Source organism: Monomorium pharaonis, chromosome 1 (genome assembly GCF_013373865.1).
Source record: "Monomorium pharaonis isolate MP-MQ-018 chromosome 1, ASM1337386v2, whole genome shotgun sequence".
NCBI lineage: Eukaryota > Metazoa > Arthropoda > Insecta > Hymenoptera > Formicidae > Monomorium > Monomorium pharaonis.
This window is the reverse complement of record NC_050467.1, coordinates 1,171,697-1,197,848: the sequence shown is the minus strand read 5'-3', so window position 1 is coordinate 1,197,848 and position 26,152 is coordinate 1,171,697. Positions and strand designations below refer to the sequence as shown.

General features: G+C 39.8%; 3 protein-coding genes and 1 non-coding gene across 6 annotated transcripts in view; 2 read left to right on the top strand and 2 right to left on the bottom strand.

The window, feature by feature from the left end:
• Positions 1–25: 25 nt before the first annotated feature.
• On the bottom strand, positions 26–6,176 carry LOC105833650 (protein shisa-5). The gene is made up of 5 exons (XM_012675533.3): positions 5,937–6,176; positions 2,912–3,071; positions 2,563–2,687; positions 808–918; positions 26–585 (listed from the first exon to the last, which is right to left on the bottom strand). The coding sequence occupies exons 1-5, from the start codon at positions 5,992–5,994 to the stop codon at positions 503–505; spliced, it is 537 nt and encodes a 178-aa protein (XP_012530987.1). The 5' UTR covers positions 5,995–6,176; the 3' UTR covers positions 26–502.
• A 507-nt stretch (positions 6,177–6,683) lies between these two features.
• LOC105833646 (lipid droplet-associated hydrolase) lies at positions 6,684–8,321 on the bottom strand. The gene is made up of 3 exons (XM_012675524.3): positions 7,801–8,321; positions 7,524–7,715; positions 6,684–7,418 (listed from the first exon to the last, which is right to left on the bottom strand). Exons 1-3 carry the CDS (start codon positions 8,107–8,109, stop codon positions 6,978–6,980), a joined length of 942 nt encoding a protein of 313 aa, XP_012530978.1. The 5' UTR covers positions 8,110–8,321; the 3' UTR covers positions 6,684–6,977.
• A 15-nt stretch (positions 8,322–8,336) lies between these two features.
• Positions 8,337–8,409, top strand: Trnaf-gaa. The gene has a single exon. It is a non-coding gene; the product is annotated as a tRNA-Phe (tRNA).
• A 3,254-nt stretch (positions 8,410–11,663) lies between these two features.
• Positions 11,664–26,152, top strand: part of LOC105840034 — a 53,010-nt gene continuing 38,521 nt past the window's right edge. For all 3 annotated transcript variants that reach the window (XM_036294474.1, XM_036294470.1, XM_012686754.3), the window contains exon 1: positions 11,664–12,641. The gene's annotated coding sequence lies outside the window, so the exon portion shown is untranslated. The remainder of the gene's footprint in view (positions 12,642–26,152) is intronic.

Here is a 26,152-nt window from a genome sequence, read left to right as displayed (position 1 = left end):
ACAGGTTAATATAAAAACTTTCTTATTCCTGTTTAAAGGACTCTTATTGTTTCAGAATTCAGTATATCGTTACAATTTTTAAAGATACAAGATTAATAAAACTTATGTGGAACATTAATTTTATCTACAATAATGGATAAAGTTGTATCAAGAAAATATTTTAGTGCTTATACAATTTTTTTTTAATAATTTATTTTTTTCTTTATTATATAAATTCATATTTCTTCGAGAGTATTTCACAAAATTTGTTCTGTCCGTTTTTGTAAAAAAAACGGATTTATAAACTATTTTTTTTTAGAATACATTTTGTATCAACCAAGAAAAACATACAACTGTAAAAAGTAAAAATTTCTGCGAGTGTTTATGGATGACAATCATTCATGAATTACGATTGTGGTAAGACAACACATAAATGACATATTCTGTTGTATAAATTTGAGGCTAACGATGATCACCGCGTAAACAATGGAGAGGACCATTATAAATTTTTCATCGATAATTATCACTGTGATGGCAGATAATTAGGATTGTACGGAGCTTGTTTAGCATATGCTTCATTAGTGTACGGTGGGGGTTGCGCCATCCCTAAAAAGTTAAATAAAAATTATCAATAATGAAGGATTTACTGTGCACTTCTCTTCTATGTTTTCAATATTACATAACAAAAACAGCACCAAATTTTCTAAAAAGAACCAAAAATATATCTGAGAAGCTGAAATATTTTTTTATAAATCTTAATGACTCTACATTAAACATTCAGATGTAAATTCGAGATAAAATCTATACATAGAAATTTTGATAAAGTACCTGTCGAGCCTGTTGGATATGGTGGCGCATAGTTTTGAGCAGGTTGGCTGATGTAACTTGGTGGAATGTTCGCCTGGGGCTGAATTACTTGCACTACAGGTGCTTGAAGATCTGTAACAAATACTCGTGTAACCGATACAAAAAGCTTTCAAACGTATCTTAAGTTTATCTCAGAGACAGCGAGCAAACAGATATTATCAAGAATAAAATCAAATTAAAATAAAAACAAATTTAGTAAAATTTTCCAAACAGATCTTAAATTTAAAAAAAACACTATCTAATTAATCGAAATTTTCTTTAGATGTGTTTTCTTATTAACTATATTATTAATGAATTAAAGTAAAATTAATTATTACACATTGGTGATAAAGTTGGGTATCAAATAGTTGTATATCAAATGTTTATTTTATGAAAAAAATTAGTGTATTTTTTCTAGCATTTTATAGTACTTATATGTATAGTTGAGATACATGACCTGCATGGTGACTATAATACTTAATTAAGCCAGTCTAATGTTGCTAAATTACTGAGTTTAATATTAGATATATACGTATACATATGCACAAGTGGAAGGAATGTTTATTTGAACACATTTCATGTAGTATATCTGGAAGATATAAATACATCAATCAAAAAAAGAATAAAGGCACTCTACATACAAAATGTTCCATTTAAATTTATACACTTAATAATATTTAACATTATTATCACTTTCATGGATTAACTCATTGCTCTCGAGTATAAAAAAAATCTAAATTAAAAACTATATTGTATATTTTTATCACATATGAAGAGGAACATTTTATATGTACATTTTAGTGAATTTAACACTATGCGAGGCACTGTAATCAAATATAAAATCTTTAGTAGTGTAACGCAGCGTATTATTGCTATGTATATAATATGCATGTGTATCTCAGATTGGTTTCCACTGTGCAAATTATCTTATATCTAATTGTAAATAAAATTAAATTCTCCATATAAGAATACAGCATTTCCATAAGAATTTAATCTTAGACTTTCTACAAAAATACTGTTAATGTATGTCAGACAAAAAAAGACTATCAGTGTACAATTTAAAATTAAAAAATTTTAATTAAAAAAAATTAAAAACAACACTTTTTACATATACTAGGAGTATTCTTGGCACTTTTCTACTTAAAGTATATAATGTAAAAATATTAGTGTAATGCAGATATTCTTATATAAAGAGAAAAAATACACTTTGGTATACATATATGATATACATATAAATTATATAAGTACATGTTCCTCATAGGAACAAGCTCAATGTTAGATTACATATAGAAAGCAGGATACAAATAGCTGTTAAAAATCTTTCGAATATCGACATATAAATATTCTTCGTAGGAGGAATGATGTGTCGAAATTATGCCATGGTTGATCGTCCTAGAAAGAATGATGACTCTGTTACTGGCCAATTCAGAATTCATCAGAATACATATAAACTTTCTTTTAAATTAAATAACATTTAACTAATATTTGTGATTGCGCGTTTATTATCGCACAAAGAAAAGATATGAATTTGTAATATTAAATATTTTAAAATAATACTTGTAAGAAAATAAAGACACTCGCTGCTGTCTCTGACACAAGCTATTCATTGATATCTATCAATGTCAACGTTTATTTCACGCATAATGAAAATATATAAGTGTAGTGAAATTTAATGTTAGGAAAATTGTGAATGATAAACCCAATACTAATACACAAAATTTAAGAGAGAAGACGTACTTCCATAGACGGTGCCTTGACGACGGCGATACCAGGGGCAACAGCTGCAGCAGAGGCAAGATATGCAGCATACCATTAGTCCAATGACTACAACCACTCCAATTATTGCCGGAATTAAAATGCTTCTGTAAAGTAATATTATTATAAGTATATTATTAATAGAATATATCGTGCATTATATCTTTTGTTATACAAATCGCTTCTCAAGTGATTGTTCACTGTTATTCTTAATCTTAATATTTGCGAATTATGTAAAAAATCGCATCTACAATTAACGTATTAGTTATCTACTATTTACTTTAAACCTATTATAAGCACATTACGTGCGATTGTAATTGCGATATCCTACCCAGCCTGCAGCGCAAACTCCTCGGCATTGCAGCAATAGGCTCTCTCATTAGTGATATCAATGCAGCAATATGTTTTGTCTCGTGCATCTGTCAGTCTTGGGCATGTAGTTAATACGTCTTCGAAAAAACTCTTAGAGGTTGCATAGCTGCAATCGATTCCTAAAAATTAAACATATTCTAAGATATTTCGTTATACTAAAAACTTCGTAAATACTAGCTGTTAAAAAAAATAAAGCAGAATAAGCTGATAAAAGAACTGTCATTCTTTTACTTTCCAAATATTCCGGATTTCAATTTAACATCGCTTTAAACTTAATTTTAATCATTATCTAAATATTAATATATTCTGTTTATTTGTGGTGCTGCAAATATTTAAAAATATTTAGCTGTAAGAATTCTGAACACCACTACGACTCTAAATCGCCAACGGTTGAGCACGATCGCGATTTACAGTTTATATTACCGTGCGTAAACATTAATATGTGACTTATAATACGTGACGGAGATTAGACGTCTACGATGACGCATTTCATTCCTGGAAAAATGGTTCGTCGAGTTTCGTTCGCCGGCATTCGAAAAGTTATTTTGCTCTGGGTCAATTTATTATTGTTTCATAGATCTCAGCACTTTTCTGTACTTGGCAATAAATTTCTTTGTCTTAGAATATCATATATTTAAAAAATTGATGTCTGATCGAGTTTCATTCGCAAGGATCAAAAAGTTTAATCGGCACGCAGTTTATAGAACTAAAAAATATATATTTAATAAGTAATATAAAAATATTATTAAGCAAAATCTGCTCAGATTTCAGACTAAATTTCTTTTTATTTTTTGTGTTGTTTAATATCCTCGGTTTTATCCAATTTATTAAAATATATGCATATATATTTATAAAATTTATTAAATATATGCACATATATTTATAAAAATATCTGTTTCCTAAATTTTAATACAAATATTTTTAAAAAAGATACACAATTTATACACAGTTCGTGATAACATTATCGGATTCCATGTATGCTAATCGATCACAGAGTTGTGTACATACACGGACGCAAGCGTAAAAAAGAATCTACGAAATTGTCTGTTTATAATAAATCAATACTGGTTCAATCAATGCGTTTATTTCAATTAATTACTGCGATTACTTGTCTATATTTTAAGCCACAGCTGATATTTCTTATCAATACGACGTAGGAACAAAAAATCGTTTGAATTACGATACGTGTTATAATTAATATTAAATTATAATGTGCACATGGCGCCTTTTTGATCGCCGCGCCACTAACAGTCAGACAATAGATCGGGTTTCACAGGAAACCAAAATCGATAACTGGCTAGATCGAACTACGGCAAATTAAGAAGCAACGTGTCCTATCGACAAGAACGTTGTCGGTAGGAAGCATTTACCGCCTACGTACATTTTCGCTTATCTTATCTCACCACTTTCCTGAAGAGAGTCAGCCTAATAAATAATAAAGTGATCTCTCTAATTTCACTGCATAATGATATTACATATAAAGAAATAAATAACGCTACATATTTTTGAGATATAGAAAAATTATAAGACCGCTTAAAAAATATATATATATAAATTATCTAAAAAGAGATAATATAATATAATAAAGTGTAATTTTAAAAAAGTAAAGTTCAGAGAACGTCAAGCCATTGAATAGTTTCGACAGTTCAAATCTCAAATTTGAACTGAAGAGATATGTTTGAACTTTATTTATTTAAACACATCCGAAAGTTTTTGAAATTATTCTACTTCAAACCTAAATTTTCTCAAATATTAGTATAAAAAAGATTCGTGAAAAAACTGTTCTTTTATTTCCAGGACATACTGCGCTTCTTAATTATACGAAATGTTCAAACTGGATGGCCATTTCTTCTTACTTCAAACCATTAGGGAAGATCGAACATATAATGTTCGAATTTTTTATATAAATCATCGAAAAAAAAAGAACGTGAAATTTTATTGTGTTATTAACAATCGCGTTTCATTTAGCCACAGAAATCCTAATAAATTTTAATGTAATTTGCTGACCCAATGGAGCCGAATTCAAGGAATTCGTTATCCATTTCTTTTTCAACGGAAATGATTAATTTATCGCATAACACTGCGAGAAGGTTCTCCGATTTCACGAGGTTCGTGAAAATAAATAGTCGGACGTGAACTTATCTCGAATAAGTTTGTAAACTGATCCTCGTAGCATTCGTAGCATATTCTTAATACTTCATATTTTATTATATTTATTTAAGTGAATTATATTAAATATGCAAGAATACAATTTGTCTGATTTAATAGTATAGTCTATTTAAATTTCTATTAAATTATAATGTATTTAAATATAATTTTACAAGTTGTAAAATTATACATGAAACAAAGCGACACAGATTTTACGTGAAGGATTTCCACTTCTAACATTTGAGGTGTTTTAATTCATCAATTGATCAATTTTTACAGAGCATAAAATTACATTTGCACATATAATGGGATTCATCAATCGGATGCTGCATGAATCATTTTATAATTTGTATTTTTCATTTCATATAAATTAAAATACATATCAATGTTTTGACTCAATTTCGATTAATTGATAAATAGATTTTTTGATCACGCTGCGTAAAAAATAATTTTAACTTCAAAAAACTTCGGTGAGAAGCTCTAGTCCATTGAAAAAAATAAAAAGATAAGAAATGCATTCCAAGATAATAAGGGCGTAAGGTAAACGAATCGCGATAGCACACCGCGTCTGCCGATTCGGAAAGCTAGATAATAATAACAATCGATTATTCCTACAGCCATTGATGTAAAAAAAAAACGTAACGTTACGCAAGAACGAGCCTCTTTGATCGTACGCGGGGTGTCATTAATCATTGCCCTATATACGCCTCGATAAGTGTCTGTGGATTGAGGTAATCCACGACCCCCGTGTGTAGACGCACACGTACGCGCGTCAATTCCCCTGGCGGATCGCGTTTGACCGCCCTGCCGGACGATCTCGTTTTTTTTTTTCTTACCGTAAACAGATCCCGCGTGGAGACAAATCAGAAGTAACGCCACCGCGAGGCGCGACATTTCGATGCTGCTGTTCCTTTCGAGACGAATTCACAGACGCCGCCCGGTGGTCGAATGACACGGTTGGCTGTGACAACAGTGCTAGGTCTAGCGAACCTCGGGACAACTACCTGCTAACTGGCTGAGTGTGCGTCACGACGCCGCCCGACGTACTCTGGCTCTGACGCAACAATGGAACGCGAGAAGGAGAAATGGCCTGAGCTGAGCTGAGCCCACTCGATGCTCAGAGGGAAGAGGAGGGTGGCACAGATGCACCACATTGGTTGCATTTAAACACATAACGAGAGAAAGGAATCCGATTGGCAGATTACAGCCGCAGCAGCAATCTGATTGGTCGAACTAATTGGTTGTGGCTGCATTGTCACGAGAATTTGAAAAAAAACTTTTGCTCTGTTGCTTCTTTAAAATTTCTTTTTAGACGGTTAAAAATTATGTTAGAAACGGAATGTCAAATTACGAATTAAAATAATGAATAAAATTTGGGATTACATACAATTGTCTCCTACAAATTAATTCTGGGGAAATAAGGTTGGAAAGCTGAACGTCCTAGATGTAAGTTCGCCTAGTTATATCAGCTGACAGGAATGGCGCCAAAAATCAAAATCTGAGCTCGCGAATGCAAAGTATCATCGGAAGTATCGCGTCGCTTTAAATCAAACTAAAACTGTAATCATCTGTAATAATCGGAGTTATACAAAATGTTTATAATAATTTATTATATAAAGTTAACAATTTTAATAAAAAGTCCATTGTCTTTGCTCACACTCTGTGTTCACATTTTATATTTGATTATAGTCATTATATTATTGATACATTCTTGTAAAAAATATAATATAAAAAATGATAGAATAAAGTATAACTAAAAATGTTATAATAAAAACAATAACATAAACAGTAATAACATAATCAACCTTTCCACATGCAAAAGCATAAAAAAATATTTAGCACCAAAAGAAATGCCAGAAATAATTTATAATAATACATTAATTCATACGACTCAAGTCTTCGTTGATGAGATCGCCGACGATGTGTCCCATGTCTACATCATCCCTCAACACAAACGAATGTTGAAAGCCACGCTGGCATAATTGAGCATTTAAGTCAGGATGTTTCAATATTAAGTTTTGATAATATTTTACTGGTACCCAACCATCACGGGAACCGTAGTAAAACCAAAGTTTATCGGCATGTTTCGATATAGTCTCATGATCAGCTTCCTTTACAAATTTCATTTCCTCCCTGGCAAGCTTAATTACTCTACTCAACGACCACGGATGCAGCATTTCTCGAACCGCTCTGACGCATCTGGCTGGGATGCCGTAAAACATACCAAAACCACGTATCATAAACGTTTGTAGAGTTACTGGGAACATTGAGGTAAAGATCCAAGACAGGAAAATCAAAACTGGTGCAACACGTGATACCTGAAAAAATAAAATATTATTAGAACCATGAGAAATAAGTGCAACACTTATGACGCTTCATAGATATGATAAATGTAACAATAACAGGCAAAACAATCAACATACAAAAGTGTTAAAGAACATTCCATTGCGAGACTCCGCCATGTACTCTATTGTTGGAAATAATAAATAGCACCTTTGTATTCTTTTATTAATGTCGTTGTTTTTAAGCAAATTGAGTACCATCCAGGCACCTATGGAATGCCCAATGAGATGTAAATGCACATCCTCTGGAATGTATTTTAGTATAAATTCAGCCTGGAAGCATACAATTATATAACCACGTATTTATTACGAGAGATCAGGAGACGGAAAGTGCCTGAGCACCAGAGTGGTGAGATACCTTATGTTGAATCTGCGCTGTCAGACTATAGCACTCTGCCCATTTCTGGTCGCCAGGCATAGCAATGTCCAGGTTCTGTGGTGGCTGAACGTGTCCAGCATGCCCGATGATCCACACAGGTACGTCCGACGTTAATCTCGAATTGAGCGTCTTGACGAAGGTTTCGTAAAATCGCGGAATACCTGGATTCCCGGGAATGACGAGAACTACATGCTTGCTGGAATCCGGTAGCCGGTCTTCCTCTATCCAACGCCCCTCCGACACCACCTCGGTCTGCACCTGATTACAGTTGATCATAGCTCGACGCATCTTTTCTCTTTTGCTCCACAGCACCGGTATACTTGTATCCGTATATTTCAATTGACTGACAGCTGCCTGCTGCTCAAAATCGGGAGCAGCGTATCGTTTGAATGATCACACACAAAACCGGGAAGGAACAAAGGTCGGTCACTAATCACGAGTCCGTCCAACGGTACAAGATTACGTGGTGGCATGATATACCATCCTAAAGTGGAACGAGACGATCATCCGTACAAGCCGAAATAGCTCAGTTGGGAGAGCGTTAGACTGAAGATCTAAATGTCCCCGGTTCAATCCCGGGTTTCGGCAAAGAATTTTTTTTTTCTCAATTCCATATCATACATTAATGAATTAGGTAACAAAACTGATGTAATTTCATTATTTTAAGTTTTACTTTTTGTAATTAAAAAATATGTTGTGTCTACCGTCACGTGTGTTTCTATTATCACGAATGATCCACGATCTTACATGCTACGTTGATCATATGTTCCGTCGCAATAATTTGTTATAATTCGCATCTTAATTATGTATTCAGTTAATAAAATAGTTTCGATAACAATTTACAACTAATATCTTTTCTGTTTTTCATACGTGTTTTCTTATCATCGATATTTTTTTCCCCTGTAAAACTTTCAAATAAAGCAACAGATGACTCTGCCAGCGATGCTCTTGCATCGAAAGTGGAAGAACTGCATTGAGAGCGGAAGATAATTTTTATATGTTAAATAAAGTTACAATTTTATTAAATTATAGCGTGCAAAAAGAAATACCAATGCTAACGTTCCTCGTTAAGGAAATGTATTGCAATTATTTTAATTTAACATGAAAAATTATGCTTACAGCCCGAGAAATAAGAGATTAGATCTGAGATTGGAACACGCGGGAATTCCCAAAATTTGTAAAATTGCATACATAAGAGTGTCCCAACGATCCGACAATTCGACATTCTTGACAAATACAGATCGCAACGTGTTAAAATTCTCTTTTTCTCAGATGATACGTCAGAAATATCGAGTAGACCTCAGATATTATTTCGAAAGTCGGGATATCGCGAGGGATATCTAAGAGATATAATTAAGTCGAGATTGTGTTCGTCGAATATTCGCGCTATAACACATTGCCAGTCGCTTTCCCAGACTCGACGCGGGGTATCGCGTGACCGGCCGATACCGCCGATCAGATGTCTCTCCGTACAATGTCCGGATGTATACGGGAAACGGCGGCGAGGAATAGAACGGGAGAATAGCTGGAGCCGCGTTGGCTCGCCGCGGCGATCGCGGTCTCGAAGCCGTGGTGCTTTCCTATCGAAAAGTATGGCGGCGGTAATTCGAACGCGCGTCATACAGTCCCGCGAGTGGAGGCGCACGCGTCATGGCGTTTGATCGCGCGCTCGCGGGGCGGGGCGATCGGTACGTCCGCGTGCATGTGGACGTGCACGCAAAAAGCGCGGGCACGGGCCGGTCTCGTTATCGGGGCGTGGCGCGCGAAAAGTAAGGAAGGTGACGGGAGGGGAGGGGAGGTCACCGTGAATGGGTGGACCACCCCGTTCGCGGGAAGGCGCCATGCTGACGCGCACGCGACATCCGCGTAATCGGATGATCGTTTTTCGGCGACGCTCTTTTTCTTTTTGATAAACCCCAAGAAGCTATCGGGGCCCCGTCACGGCAGGACGTAGGGCCCGACCGTTGCCAAAAGCGTTGCCTCGTCGGGAACGAGAATTGATGGACGAGATGAGTCGTAGGACCAGATCCATGTCGGGTCAGGTTAGATTAGATTAGGTTGGACCGTATTGCCGCCCGGATACGAATTTGCAAAAGGACCGCGCGTTTCATTCTTATTAATGCATTCAAAATTTGCACTACAATATTCTGCACAATTTAAGAGAGTTATGTGATAGAACAGGAATAACACCCTCACTCCCCCGTGTATACAATAATAATTGAAGAAATCTGTTTATACCGATAATCTGAATAATATGTAATAATGAATTAGATTGTACAATAAATAATATATTTATTCATACCAAATATTTGCAATTTTTGCAATAGTTAATAAGTTGATGATTACACAGGCACACAAAAAAGTGATTGGTTCGGCGGATCAAACTTAATTAATCCTTATGTATGTTGACTTGCTGAATTCAAATCCGGTCAGAATTGCTGAATTGGCTTATTTTTTCCCAATTTCAAAAAGAAACATCACTTTTTTTGTATACCTGTGTAATCAAAATAACTCGTTAACTATTGCGAAAATGGAAAAACGGTAAAGAACTTTTCTGTTCAGTTTAATGCGCTCTACCTGTTTATAAAGATTGCATAAATCTTTACCAAACACTCTGTATAGAACATGTTTAATTATAATTATTTCTGGTGGATTAATGAAACATTCTTTTATCTCTAAAAAAGAATAATTTTATGATTCTTAAAACAAAATTGCAAAATTGTTCGCAGAGATTAACATATTTAGCATTTTGGTTCATGACGCTATATTATTGCGTAAAAGATTGTAATACTAACAAGGGAGGAATGGAGGATGAAATTTGACACATTGATGTATACAACATTTAATAAAGTATCCTTTTACAAGCTCCTTTTGTAGAGATATTTGTTGATGTAAAAAATACATATAAGCAAATGATAATAAAAATAATTACGAGTCAAGTAAAATATATATTAACATACGGCGATAATTAGTGATAAAACAAATTATTTTAGATAATCATATCTATAGAATCGAAACAGCTTTTCTTTTTTATAATATATAACATTTTTTTATAACATTTTTTTTAGATACGTAATTCACATAGATTACAAGAGGACGCATCCGGTTGGCTAGATAATTTAGTTATTACACGGAGAGAATGTTCTTTTAAAATTACCCTCAAAATCTGGTAATTGTAAAATAATGTGTGACCTCGAGGAATTTTACTATACTGTTTAGTACAATTTACTAAAAATATAGTAAAATTTACTATACTTTCAGCAAAATTTACTAAAAATGTAGTAAATTTTATTAAAAAGTATAGTAAAATTTCTCGAAGTCACACATTATCCCACAATTATCAAATTTTGAATGTAAATTTTAAAAGAAAATTTTCCCCATGTACGTTTAGTTATTATCGTTAATAATTCCCGGTGTTATCATAGAAATCAATTGTCTATCAATTGTAATGTAATCCGTTCGAGAAGAATGCAATTATTTCCCAATCATTCGTGGCAGTTAAAGTATCTACAAAAACATTGCAGTTATCAGCAGATTCGCTGACTGTTCTCTCTCTCTCTCTCTTTCTCTCTCTCTCTCTCTCTCTCTCTCTCTCTCTCCTCTCTCTCTCTCTCTCTCTCTCTCTCTCTCTCATTATTGGCGAGAAATTTTCGTACAATTAATTATTCCAATGAAATTTCAATCTGACATCGCCGCGGGTTGCAAGACAGCAGCCGTGTCTGTCGTGGAAAGGGGAGGCGCCGACCTTCGGGGAGGGAGGCGTGCTCGTCGACAAGGGGCGTTGCTTCGCGGACGGGGCGGGGTGCGTTCGCCCCGTCCTGGGCGAACCGCGGCGGGGCCACGGTCGTCCAAGCCCATAGTCCGCAGTCACAATTCGGTCGTTCAACGGTGTGGACGTTACACCGCTTTGTGTCGCGGTGTAAATTACGATTTTACCGGAAGTGCAATTCGGCACCTCCGGGCGAACATTCGAGCTCGCTCGATCCCGTTTCCCCGGGTACTCGTCGGATGCGCTGGTTCGCGGTGCCGGCGATCGTCGATGAAATCAACGTTAGGCGTTTGGGCCGCGCTCGCTAAAAGGATTGCCTATATTGTTCGATTACTCCGATAATTTCGGAGCTGGGTGAAACTGTTGGTTGTCGTGGTGCGTTGTGGTACTGCACTGTTTGGTGTTACCTTTTTCGTTACGTTTTTCCTGAGGAGTTTCGCTCGGTGAAGCGCAACTTTAAGCTACGCCCGGCCGGCGCGGCGCCTGTATTAAAGGGAGATATGCCCGAAGCACCGACGGCGATCGACTGACAGCCGCTCCGTGAAATTGGAATCGTTTCGAGCGGATTGGCGACCGGCACTGCAGTGAATATACTAATATCATCGCTCGGTGACGAGATGCGAAGACGCCAGGGCGAATTCATGTAGATCCTCGTCACGCGAAAGGCGGACTTTTGGGTTGGGCGACTGGTGCTGGTGAAATGTAGCTTGCGAAAAGTCTTCCGTGCTTCCGCGAAGGGAAGACGGCGATCCAAGGGTTTGTTGATTCTCCGTGGATCAACCCGTGTACGCTGGTGGTCTCTCTCGCTGGTGCTGCTCCGCGTTCGTCCACGAAGTCGTGGAACCCGTGGAGCTGTGGTGATAGTCGAGGTTCGCGAAGTTTCTACCGGCGCCGGAACAGAAACATCGGGAAAAACGCCTTCGCGATGTGCCCGTGAATTGGATACTCCGGGAAAAGGGACTCCTCTTCCCGTCGCATCATCAGGATGACGGAACGCTGTCTGTCGGACGCGTACGACTAGTCGTCACAGTGGAGTTCTGCTTAATCGCAGGTAATTTCCGACGGACCGCACGCCTAGTTCCCTAGCGCGGCGAATCCCAGTCCCAGTTTGAGACGGATGCTTGGTTTACGATTTTTCCAAGTGTCAAGTCGTTCGTACGAGTTGTAAACTGTATAATTAGCTGTTGGCCGTCAACGAACAATAGCGTGTACTGAATCGCGCGATAACTGCGTAGGCTCTTTCATCAATCCTCGTATCCAGACTTTCCTGAAGAGTATATATTCCTGGCATCTCACCTCGGGCAGCTGTTACTATCACACACTCTTAGGGAAAAATGTGTTTGGGAAACTGTTCAGTCTGGCGAGTTGTTACGTACAAAGGAAAATCTGAGGTTCATTTTACTAGATCTGATACCTGTAATTATACGTTTCCACCACGATTATCTTCATTTTTCGAATTTTCCCTGCACGTAGAAAGGTCAAAAAGATTATACTCCTCTTAGTATACGAAGACAGCCGTAAATGTACTTTCTCCGTCGTCGACAACGATCGATAGCAACTACTACTTCACACTTAGTAGATGTTGCTCCGCTCATTAGCCCCGTTATCTTGAAGGCGGCAAGTAAACGCGGTTCTTTCAGAAATTTCATTATTTTATTGCTCATTACTAAAACATTGCGATTTTTTTCAAACAATATTTTAAAAGCGCGCCACCGACTTTTTAAAAATAAATTCACAAAGATTATAATCTGGATCGCGCTGCTCGTCTTTAGTTTCTACTCGTGGTAAATGTAATTTTACATCTGCTTGTCGACGAGAATTCGCTCGCGGCTCGTCGAAGTTCTTCCGCTGGCCTGCGAGTATCAACGAAACGAGCTCTGTCCAACAGCTGCGCGAAACAATTTATTTAGACCCGGCCTAGTGAGCACGATGTCGCAAAGAAGGCCGAGCCGGCCAAGTCTCTCAACCGTTTCTCTCTTAGATTTTACAATGGACCGAATGTTTCGAGTAACGACGAGACATAGATTCCCTCTGAGAGAGTCTTTACAGTCTCGGAAAATAACTCTGCAGGAAGGCACGATCAGCGAAGGAAGTTTCGGGCGAATTTTTAGCGGGGAATTTTAAATAACGTTCATGGAACAATGTGAGCGAGATGACGTATAAAAATAGCATAGGACAAGGTTAATGCAAAAGAGGGGAGAGAGAGAGAGAGAGAGAGAGAAGTGAACAGATATGAGATAGATTTATTCTGTCCGGGAGTCCGTGTCCCTCGGGAAAACGGTCAAAAAGTACAAGCCATAACGTAACTCGAGACGTCAACGCGGCTTCAAAAGATTTTCAAAAGAGTGAGAGTCTAGAAACTTGACGCACACAAAACAATGTGTAAGTTCTCGAGAAGCAAACTTAATTGATAAAATAATCCGCACTGTTACGGAGACTCAAGAGTGGATTACGTAAGTAGGAAACAAGTTGATATTCCAGTGGAATTGGCAATGCGGTATTATTAATAATAGTATCATGTATAGGTAAGGGAGGCAATTTGTGGAATATTGTTACACAACACTGATTAGTTGTAGTAAACAATGCGTTGTTGCGCTAACAATCATTTATGTTAATCTATCGATATTATTAGTCTTTATCGCACGTTGAACACACAAACCAACTGAAATTTCATGAATAAGTATTTAAGCTGATTTTCTTAAAAATCATTTTCAAACAATCTACTTTACATTTGTCAATACAGCATTCTGTCGACTTAATCCATGTTTATTAACAGCGAGAAGAAAGTGAACATGTTATACGAGTTGTCGCAACGAAATCTTATTGTAATTTAGGGTGATATGAATTCTCGTAAGATTATTGCAGATCGCCGAGTGAGAACAATTAAAATTAAGCAAAGTAATAAACGAGAAATACATGCAGGAGAATCCGAAGAATAGAGAAAGACAGGAGAAATAGGAAAGGAGGGCCCACATGGCTTGTGGTCCATTCGCTCGCTTGATCGTAGGTAAAAATCTTGCCGTGAAAAATTTTGCGGCATAAGAAAGAAAGAAACCGGTAAATATTCAGGCGAGGAGCAGGTAAGCAAGAAAACACAACAGCACGTGACTGTGTGTGTGTGTGTGTGTGTGTGTGTGTGTGTGTGTGTGTGTGTGTGTGTGTGTGTGTGTGTGTGTGTGTGTGTGTGTGTGTGTGTGTGTGTGTGTGTGTGTGTGTGTGTGTGTGTGTGTGTAGGTGAAGCAAACGGAGTGAAACAAACAGAGGAGGACGTCGCTCGCTTTTGCAGCAACGTCTCCTTCATCTCAGAAGCTGCGTTTCTGTTCTTCCGATCTGACGTAAAATTTATTTACAAATACTTCCTTCTTTATCGGACTACGTAAATCTGACGGAATGGATGAATATACGGGCTGAGTTCTCTTGAGCGACAGTAGAGCGGGATAAGGGCTAGGAATGTTAGAGGCTGGTAATGTGGGACACCGTCATCTTCGTTCATCTGGCGCTGCAATTTCGCGGGAAACACCGCCTTCATCTGCGTCTTAAAAGATTGCTTCAGTAAAACTGTACTTTGACCTGAACCTAATTCCAGCCTCGTACTATGTTCCTTTTAAGAACCTAATCGATATATCTGACATTTTATTTCTACCTCTGACACATCTCTGATGAAGTACCCATTCTTAATGCATGCACTAACGCTGAAAAACGTGCAAGAGCAACTTTCTATCTCATTTATATGTGAGGGTGAAAATGATTCCCGATTGATGAGATAATTCTTGCCTCACCTACTACGACGTTACAATTCACATTCCGGGTCATATCGTGTTTCGCAAAAACGCATGCGTACCGTCGGCAAGCCGCGACGCGGACTTCCGCAAGTTGAAACTTCGAGGGCGACTGTCTTTAAAAGGAATAATACCTGTCTTACACAATTATTCTGGATGGAGGCACGAGTTTTAAACCGGAGAGTAGTCGCGCTTTACGACTCACAGTGTACAAAATCTCCATTGATAAATACAACGCCGAAAAATGTTAAATAATCTATGCATGAAATAAAAAAAATACCGTGTAAGGAAATGTTCTTCTTATACATATCTTATAATTTTTATTTTTATCATGAATGCCTCACTTAAATAAACAGTGACGTTGCGTATAATTTCCGCGATAGCTTTCGTAAAAAATATTTTTACACGTAGAACAATTACTTATTATCAATAACGTACATCTGGAAAAACTCGAGATCTACTGAGCACATTTCTGTATGGGGTTATCGTTAGTAAATACATGTGTTAGATACAAGAGATAAATGAGATATTTTCACCGTCAGTGTCAAGGTTATCTCCCGATGATAATTTCATCTTTTTTAGTCAAACACACTATTTATCGGGTCCGAGTGAAACAACGTTTCGTTTTTAGGAAATCGGTGTACAAACCGTGTTCAGTTCGATTACTTCCGGTTGCGTATGGTCATTGCGTAGTATCAATAATTTATTAATCGCAGATAGCCATTGCCGTAGTAGACCAAGAAATTTGTACTCGACGTATATCGGCCTCCGTATTTACGTGATTACATTTAATGCGATTTTAATGTCGAACCGATAAATTTCTGAACTGTGGTCGGTCGCATCGAACGTTTGTTTCCATGTTAAGCGATGACATTGCGCCGAGTCGCAAACTTCAGACTAGATTCTCATAAATAAATATTATTCAAGCACCCATCCTCCCGGGCAGATACAAGTGTTGGATCTTTATATTTTTACATCTTGTAATAAGCGATTACGCAAATCGTTCGCATAAGTATAGTTATACGGGGAAGATATTACAGAAAGCCGCAGGAATTCTCGGCCAAATAGAGACTATTTTGTGCAAATAAATTGACAATGCTAACAAATAATTCTTGGGCATCGTGAATTTATGTGTTACGAGGATTTAAATTTCATCAATCGCCCTCTGACTTTAATTGTAGCTGCGGAAAACATTCAGATGTATAATATTGGACGCGTTCTTACATAATTATGCCATGCGATTCGCGTGAATATACATCAGCCGTATAAACCAAAAAATGATGCAATTCAGATAGAAAGGAGCGGTAAGAATTGAAAAATCTACAAATCCGCGGGGAGAGCTGCGAAGACAGCGGTAAAAGAAAATCAGGTCCGACAAAAGTACCGTTTCTTACGTGACGTGAAAAGATCCACAACTCCAGATGTATTGTTATGCATTTATCGTAAACACGTATTATCGATAAGTATACATAAGTTGTGATTAGATCACATCACATTATCTGTCCCAACTTTGTTCGACCAACGTTCCATTTAACAGATAACTGATGTATGGCACCGTACACATGAGAAATTTTCTCCGTTGGATTCTGCAGTGGAAAAGTGAAGTTCCAGTTCCTCAAAGACACGAGTGGGTAAAGTTCAATGAAATGTAAATATGCAATATAATTTTATCTCAGATCTCATCAATTTATAACAAGACTCTGATAATATTATATTTACATATATGTACACCCCGAGGATATTATAGTTATATTTTAATAAACTTGCATTAATCGTCGATACGTATATGCATGCATTTATCAATAACGCGTAAAGTAAGACGCCCGTTTACCTACAAAGGTCACTTTAAATCGCACCACGGTACTTTTTCTATAAACGCATAGACACGGCTATGAAGGCTACGAAGAAACGGGGAAAATGTGGGAAACCGGTTTGTCGCTTTAAGGCAACATTATGCGGTAGTGAGTCTAACAAAGTTCTTAGACCAGGTACTTTTTGGCAAAATAACTGTGAGAAAATAAATCGTCCTCACGTTGCTTCAAGATTCTTCAGAAATCAAGCGCTACTGTGCGTAACAAATTTCTTTAAAAAAAAAATTCAGGAAGTTCAAGAAAATGTTTTTGAGCTGAGAAGTTTCACGATTGCATGTTACGAATTGCAAAGTGACTGTAATATTCATTTTTAAAATACGTGAAACGCACAGTTCCACCAGAATTAATTTTGGAGCAATCTCTTGCGGTCTCACGTAATATTCAGAAAACGAGAAATGCTAAAAAAAATTATATCTCGTTTTCTAAAAAAGCTATTTGAAATTTTAACCTCCGTCAAATGTCGCAAATATGATTAAGTTTTTTTTTTTTTAATACCGTGGAATTTGCATAATATACCTTGCTTGAAAGAAAATCCGTTAAAATTAAAAGACGTGCGAGTGAGTAATCTCGATCGTACCGTTCTCTCCGCGTAACCCCTCTTTTTTTTTTATCTCACGCGGCTAATTAACAATCTCACGGGATAGACATCTGCCGGGAATTAAATTTGACGTTACCGAAAATGTACTTGGTGAACTTGTTAAAGATTCTGGCTGCTGATTCTGCAGTCTCTCCCGCAAGAATTAACTCGGTCTATAAGATTCCACCTCGAGCATATATCAATCGTTCGCTGCCTGTCCCGTGTCGGGGTAAAGTGGCGTTTATTTGGCTTCGACGACTATCATTTCGAGCATTCGTTACCGAGGAGGACCGCCGTCGAGGTGCGTGCAAGCAATGTTCCGCCTACTTTGCCGGAGGAGAATGTTCGGAGGTCTCGGCACGGCACGGAGCGAGCGAGCGAGCGAGCGAGCGAGTGGCTCGCATAGTCGCCTCGCGAATCACGTACATTTGCCTGCCTGGCTCGCTCCTTAATGCGCGGCCGGGAGGTGCGCTTTCGCGGAATACGAGAACAGAAGTCGTTCACGACGACAATCGTCCCCGTCGTCGTCGTCGATTAATGACGAATGCTTAACGAGCCGCGGAACGCGCGAGGGACTCCGAGCGGAGGCGCGCGCTTTCGCACGTGAAACGCAGGGAAAGGTAATTCGATCCTTCGATCCTAATACCAGCAAATTTTCAGCTAAGAAATCAGTGTAATTATTATAATTGCTATGTACTGCGCGATCAATCCGCTTTCTTTCTCTCTGCCACTTTATGGCTATCTTGGCTTCTCGTGGACTTAATTTGAACATATATATTTTTTTGACAGTCAATCTTTCAAGAATTCATATTAATGATAAGATACTAAGATTTTCTATAATTAATGCTTAATTTTGTGCTAATTACACATTCAATTATACACAAATGAAATTTAAAGAACACGTCATTAATTTGAAAAGTAAATCACGTTTCGTAAGTCGAAATGCCGTCATGAATCTCATTTCAAAATTCCTCGAAAATACGAATTTATCAAATACTTGGTGAAACGTAGCTCGTTGGAAAAGCAACGTCTACCGAAGTATAAATTTTAATTCCACGTTTTTCTACGTGGCGTTCCGCTCTCGTCGGACAATAGCGCGTATTTGAGACGATCCGAATTACGAGGAGTAAGAGGACTCGCGCGCGCGAGTGAACGCCTACCTTCGAGCGAGCAAGCGGGCGAGCGAGTGAGCGGGCGGTCGCGCACGTGTTTAAACTCACACGCGAGCTAGAAGCAGAAGCGCAGAGGCGAGGAAACGAGGAGGGAGAGGAGGAAGACGAGAAGGAGGAGGAGGAGGATGAGGAGGAGGTCGAGGAAGAAGAAGCGGGACTACACTACGCTTTTACCTACGCGCATCACGTTGCGTGTAGGACCAGCGCATCGCGAGTGCGTTTCATGTACTCCTCTCGTCCCTTTTGAATGATGTGACCGCTGGAGAGTGCCGTGAAGGAGAGTTGGCGAGCGCGTGAGAGAAAGAGAGAGAGAGGGAGACACACGAGGCGAGGCCTTCTCTCCTTTGTGCCTTGAACCGGTCGCTTTACCGTCTTAGCGCCGTATTGCGAAATTTCGTCCTATCAGCTTCGCGAAACAGGTTCGCGAAATAATCCACGTCCCTCGGCAATCCGTAGGTGGCATACGTGATCTTTTTGTTCGTGTCACGGAGCAGAATATTTGCATTGTATTAATCATACATATATTATGCATTAAGGCTATTATATTATAGTTCCTCAAAGTGGGAAATCCCTGGAATAGACGCTTGCTGCGTGAATCTTTCTCATTCGGATTCTTTGATGATGTCAAGCACAGACGCGTCTCGATACATGCATTTGAAGTTCAGCTAAATCTCGTGCTAAAAATCGCGTCATTTTATTTTATTTCAGTGCACCGCAGCACGATGTCTCGTTTCTATCAAATTAATTAATTTTATTTCAAATTAAAAGGAAATTAGAGAGAAGGTGTAGTAAAATAAAATACTTCAGATCAATCCTTCACACGATCGGACATTTCGTACCGTACTGCAGAAAATAATTCTTTTCAATTTATTTTAATTCGTTCGCCTTTCACGATATATTAATCAATTCAGGCTGCCGCGGTGTCTTTGTTACTCGACATTTTGAACGACGGTATCGCCAAGAAATATATGTCAATTTTAATCGTGTACGTCGAGAGCATTAAATATAGATATAGATTATAATATTGCCGAAAACAAAAACCACTATGATTATGCTTATCACGGTATAATTTGTCGACGCGATAAATGGCCGATATATAGTTCTCGAATGTAAAGAGTATCGTGGAGAGATTCGAAGCGCTCTCTCGTGCTCTTTAAACCGAGTTTCCACAGCCGAGGAGGAAAGGGTGTCGGCGGAACGATTCGTCGGACGTGTTCTTTCGGAACGTCATCTCGGTTTCCGCGTTTGGTAATCGTATCTATGGTAAACTGCTCGCTCCGTTCGTGAGCGCGTTCGGTCGCGAGCGATTTACAAAATTTATAGAAGCCATTTCTGTCCCGTCTTGATCTTGATTTTCGAGTCACCAGTTCAACGCGCAGTCAACCGAGTTGTGTCGGGGACCATGACGTAAGTCTCGCTTCCTGTTTGCCCGGGTCGGCTTGACACCGGCACGGCCGCTGCTCGCCTACCGTTTTTTTTTTTTTTTCTGTAATGCTTTCGACGTATTTGCAATAACCCGAGCGGCATGAAATCCCGTCACCTTCGAAAGCACAATCCTCCGCGGCGGCTGGTTCGGGATATTAAGCTCTTTAACTGAAAGGCTAGGAAAGAACGAGCTCGATATATAAAAGTTAAATACATATTTTTCTTTCATCTTTTTCACTCCTTGTACAATTTGTTCCTGTGAATAATAAATTACCGGGAAGAAGAAAGGAATTTTTTTTTTTTTTTTTTTTCATATAAAACTTAACAAGTCGTCAAAAGTTTTTAAGATAAAGCTAGGAATAATCCTCTCCCGTTAATTCGAGATTAAATTCCTTTAAATTAAATTAAATTTCCTTTAATTGAATCAATAAACTGACTTTAACAACAAATTCTGCGAAGTCGATGAGAACCCAGGCTGAGGATAGACGTACATTCGCAGACGCGGCGAACAATTATCTCATATCCGTCGCAGCGGGAGGTGCAAATGGATCCTAACGAATACGTAGTTTTCTTTAGCGAAAATGGAACTCCTAATGATCCGACTGCTCGCCGGGGGTCGACGGCAAGTACAAGCCGCTAGACAAGAACATTTGGAAAGCACTCGGTCTGCTCGTCCTTCGACTGCTCTCTTGGCCTGGGCCGACCGTCAATCATTTAAGGGACACTATTCTGCCTCCTCTGCCTCATCGTTTCCCGTCACTCCTTTGATCCTACCCTATAATATTGTTCCTCCCCTCCCTCGACTTACTCGAAATGTCAGTTAGCTTCAGTTGGCTGCCGCCGCGCCGCCGCGCCATTCTCGCACAGATAGGTATACGCTCGCCTTCTCGATTTCGCCTTCCCGTCGTTGTCGCTTCCGAACGACGATTAACTACTAACGCTTTGCCAGCAGCAGCTGCTTCGCGCTCCTCCTCGTAAAACCGAAAATATCAGCCAATTATCGTATTTCCAGGCAACGACGTTGATAGCGCCTCTGAGCGTCGGTCTTTTCGGTTTTTTCGAAAGTTTTGGCTCGTACATGCCCCTTAAACCCGCGCTCGAGCAAAACGTGGAGGGAGGAAGGAGAGGGAAAACGCGAAAAGAAGGGAAGAAAACGGAGAGAATAAGAAAACGTAAAGCGGAGTTGTTACACGTAACTCGGAAGTTCTCGGACAGTTTTCCCAACTGACAAACTTTTTCTCTTTCTGACCTTCCCAAACTACAACCTTTCATAATGATTATTAAGATTTCGAGAAAAACGCACGAAAACTGAGGAAATAAAAGAAAGACGAAGGGATTTGGGTTACTCGCGAAAGAAAGTAATTGTGTCAATTTATGTTGGAAAATTCTTAATGTGCCGATTTGCCTTTTTAATAAAAAAGTTTCGTTGTGGAAGAAATCTCGATACGTCGATTATTACGGACTCTGCCTATTTCATTTTCGAAATGTCGGCTTTTATCGGTTTACAGTTAACTCTATAATTAACTGGCTCCTTCATCTTCTCAGTCTACGTTCTATACGTAGTAGCGGTGAAATACAGACGAGAAGAAGAGCGAATCCGTAACTCACGATTAGTTAATTCACACCATCCGCCTAATTAGTCTCGGAACGTTATTTCGGGAAAAGCAATGCAAATTGCTTTATTACAACGATAATTATCGCTGATCTTCCGGAGAAGGTACAAAAGTACCTTCGAAGAGATCGGTAAAGCTATTCAGATGCCGAGCAACGAGACGAAAATTGCAAGGCGATATTCCGAACGCTCGTGTCGGCTGTACGTAGCGTCAATCTGCGGGCAAGCTTGACAATGGCTTTACCAGTTTCGAGAGATACCTCCAACCTGTAGAAACGATAGCGATTGTCGCGATCTCTAATGTTAGGAACTTTCCGACATTGAAAGGAAAACTTGCAAAAGAATTCGACAACGATCGTCTTGATTTCGAGAAATACCCCCGCTTTGTGAAAGTAGCTGGGAAAACCGAAATGAAGTTCAATCGAAATAAATCGAATGCCAAGGATCGATCTGTTATCTATTTGCATTCCCACAAGCTTAATTTGAGACTCCTTAATTTTCGATATCGAATAAACGTTATTGAATAACTCGTCGTTAAAATATCCGGCCTCTTTCTTTTCTATAATTCGTCCTATATCTTCGGAGATTCCGATACATCCTATCTACGTACAGTGACACACGGAGAGCAATATATCATGCACTAACTGTGTAATCTTATTTCGCACACATCAACGAGACAAAACCTCACACCCGCCGTCGGGATTAATTCGCCACTCCTCTCCCCTAACTGACCGCATTTGCTTTATCCGAAATAACAAGTGCGCCCAGTTGGCTGAGTGGTTGCGCTAAAAATTTGCTCTATCGACTCCGAGGGAGAAGGGGAAAGCCAGCAACAATCGACCTGCGCGTGACGAAGCGGGAGAATATGAAAGAAAGGAGCGAGAAGGAGAGGCGCGGGCAGAAGGGACGGGAAGGGGCAGGATGGAGATAGCGCAGGCATGCAACAAAAGTAGATATCGCAGCATGATATCGCCCCGAGTGCGCTTTGCCACGTGTGTGCGAGAGAGAGAGAGAGGGAGAGATGAAGAGGGGAAGGAAGGGAAAAGGGGAACGAATGCGGACTGCGAAGAGCGGGGCCAGGCTCTAAGTCGGAGGGGCAGAACTGACGAAGAAGGGGCCTATAATCGCCGCGATGTATACCGAGGGCTCTTGCAGAGGCTTTGCAGTTTTTTTATCGAAAGTTTATCGAAAAATTTATAAGACACACGAGGCGCTCGAGGGCTCAAAAGAACTATTTATTGTTAGATGAGAAACTCGAAACTCTTCTAAACATTTGGAAGATTAAATACGATGCGATGTCTCGATACGAAGAACTTGTTAACCAGCAATTCGTTTTGATGTCTTTGTCTCTCTTGCAGTTTGCGAACTTGACGAAAACAATACTTTGTAGTGCGAAATCTTTATGTCCTGTAAAAATTAATAGATTATCTTATGTGAAAATCACTGTAAATGCTGCAAAATATCTAGAACAAATGCCGAAATTGTCAGGAAAAAAAGTTCCATTGTGTTTTAATTATCTCTACTTTTATTCCCGCATCTTTAAAGATTCTCAGACGCCACTCCGACTAGACGTTACAAGCTTAATTTTCTAAAAAGAAGGAAAATAGCATACGCAAAGAGCCAATTTAACATTTCCCGATCTAATAAGTACTTGTACCTTCGGGAAGAGAACTTCAGTGGCGCGTTATTCATCATTAGTCGAAGTCCGGCGTGCCGTTTTTGTTAATTATGCTTATGCCTTTTTTTTTTAATCGGCCACCGCCGCCGCCGCCGCCGGGAGAATTCTACCTTGCTCCAAGTCGAGCAATTAAGTGGAATGGCGCAACTGCGTGGAGTAACCTAGTTGTGTGCCTTATCTCGCATCGGCGGCGTAGCGTGCGAAACGCGTGTATCTCGTTGGCGCCATCTTTTTTTTCCCCTGCGACCGACCGGGCGACCGTTCCCGCGATCGTGGATCGTTTTAACCCCGTTCATTAGCTCTCACTCCGCGGACGACGTGGGATATCCTTTTCGTTCCTTCTAATATTGTAGCACTTTGCCGGACAAGTGTCTTTTCAAATCGATTATTGATACTAGATATCGATTTTATCGATAAAAGACAAGTCGAATACTTATAATAACATTGACAAAGAAATTATATCAGATTTTGTTGTCTTATCCTAAAATAAATCAATCGAGACAAACAATTCTGAACAAATAGAATACCGTTTTGTACTTTGACGTCAGTTTTTACAAGCGAAATAAAGTGGCGGGGGGGAAATAATGCCTCGATATACCGATACGATTTAATTTAATGGGAGTTCTCGAACGAGGCCGAGCGCGCATTTCCTCGTGTCCGGTGCCTACGATCCGCACCTGTGAATAACGAACGCTACTCGCAACTACGTTGATCTGATAAAGTCTAATCACCCCGCAGCAAGCGGGGTAGATAGGGTGGTAATACCCCCTAGTCGGATGCGCTTTTCGAGCCGACGCTAAAGGCGCTTTTCCGTTTTTCGTGTCGACGTCGAGAACGCGACATCACCGGCGGCGTTTGCCGTTTCGAGGACGTCCCGCTGCGCCCGTAACTTTCCGCATTGCTGAACTTTCGCTAGGCGAAAACGACGTTTTCAAATTCTACTTGAGAAAAAAAACAACTCGGAAAACAGCTAGGATCCAAATCGAAATTCGCTCCAAACTTCTGGGGAGCGTACGGTGGCAGCGTGTGACGATTGCGCGAAGGAGCAACGTGACGTCAGTAATGAGAAGTTTTGAATTCGAAGCGCCAAATCGCTTTCAAATCGAACGAGACCTCCTCCCGGCAAGCACACGACGAGATCCGAGACGAGACATATGGGGGAATCATGTGGGGATGTTGAATCACGTATGCCGGAGACCCACGGAGTATTCTCATCCGAGCAAAAAGATAGCGACACACTCGCCGGGGCCGAGGACTTCACTTTGTCTCTTTTCGACGCTGTCCGTCACAGCTAAAAACGTTCGCCGCGTGTCCCCCTATTCACGCGTGTAACCCAATTTTCACACGCTGTTAAATTCCGTCGAGAAAATGAGTAAGAAGCGTTCCATTAGAGGTTACATAAATAGCCAAAATAGTAACTCGGAAATACCGTCACTGTGGGCGAGCAAACTGAAGTCACGTCCCGCGAAGTACGAACCTACTATACCTCCCTAAAAACTTCCTACGGTAATTTCCGTCACGCAAATGCGTATACTTCGTCGAATGTAACCCGCACGCAACGCAATTTGTAGATCCTTTTTTCCCCCTGGCTGACCGCTCGCTTTTCGCCAATAAAGCCGAGATTACGACGAGCGGTGAAAAATCATAAACGAGTGAAAACGAAACGCATCGTGCTACACGGCAACGACAAATAATAAATCGGCACTTGTCCGCGAGAGGAAGCGTGAGGGCGGGGGCGGGAGGGAGGAACGCGAGATGAAGAGGGAGAGAAGAAAAAAAATGAAGACGAGGAAGTAGGAGCGAGCGAGATGACAGTAGGAGAAAGAGAGAGAGAGAGCGAGAGAGAGCCAGAGAGGAAAAGAAGCGTAGCTTCACCTCGAGTAGAAGAAGAAGCGGACGAGGAGTCTCGTTTGGAGAAGGGGCATAGAAGGGAGGAGGCTGAAAAATTCAGAAAGACACCAAGCAAGAAAAGGAGGCGGCGAAGGCGAGCAAGGGATCAGAGGGAGAACGCGGACGGTAGAGAAGGCGAGGGGCAGAGGGGGGGAGAAAAGGCCTGGCGGTGGCGGGCGGGGGCGAGGGAGGCAGAAAGCGCTCTGAAACTCGTTGTTAAAGCCGATAGAGCGCTACTACAGGCCTGTCGGCCTTGCTCGCCACCGAGCCGAGCGTATATCCCCTTTACGCGAGCGATGGAAAGAGAAAGAAAGAGGCCTCTTTATCTTTATCTCTCTCTTTCTTGCACGCACTCTCTCTCTCTCTCTCTCTCTCTCTCTCTCTCTCTCTCTCTCTCTGTCTCTCTCGTCCACTTCCTATATATCTGAACGCGCGGGCGCGCAGATACGAGAGTTCCACCCATCTCTCTAGCCGCGCGAGCATATATACGGGGTGATCCGTGAAATCGTGACTGACCGATCGATCGGTTTTTCGACGCTCTTTTCTCCTTTCTTCCTC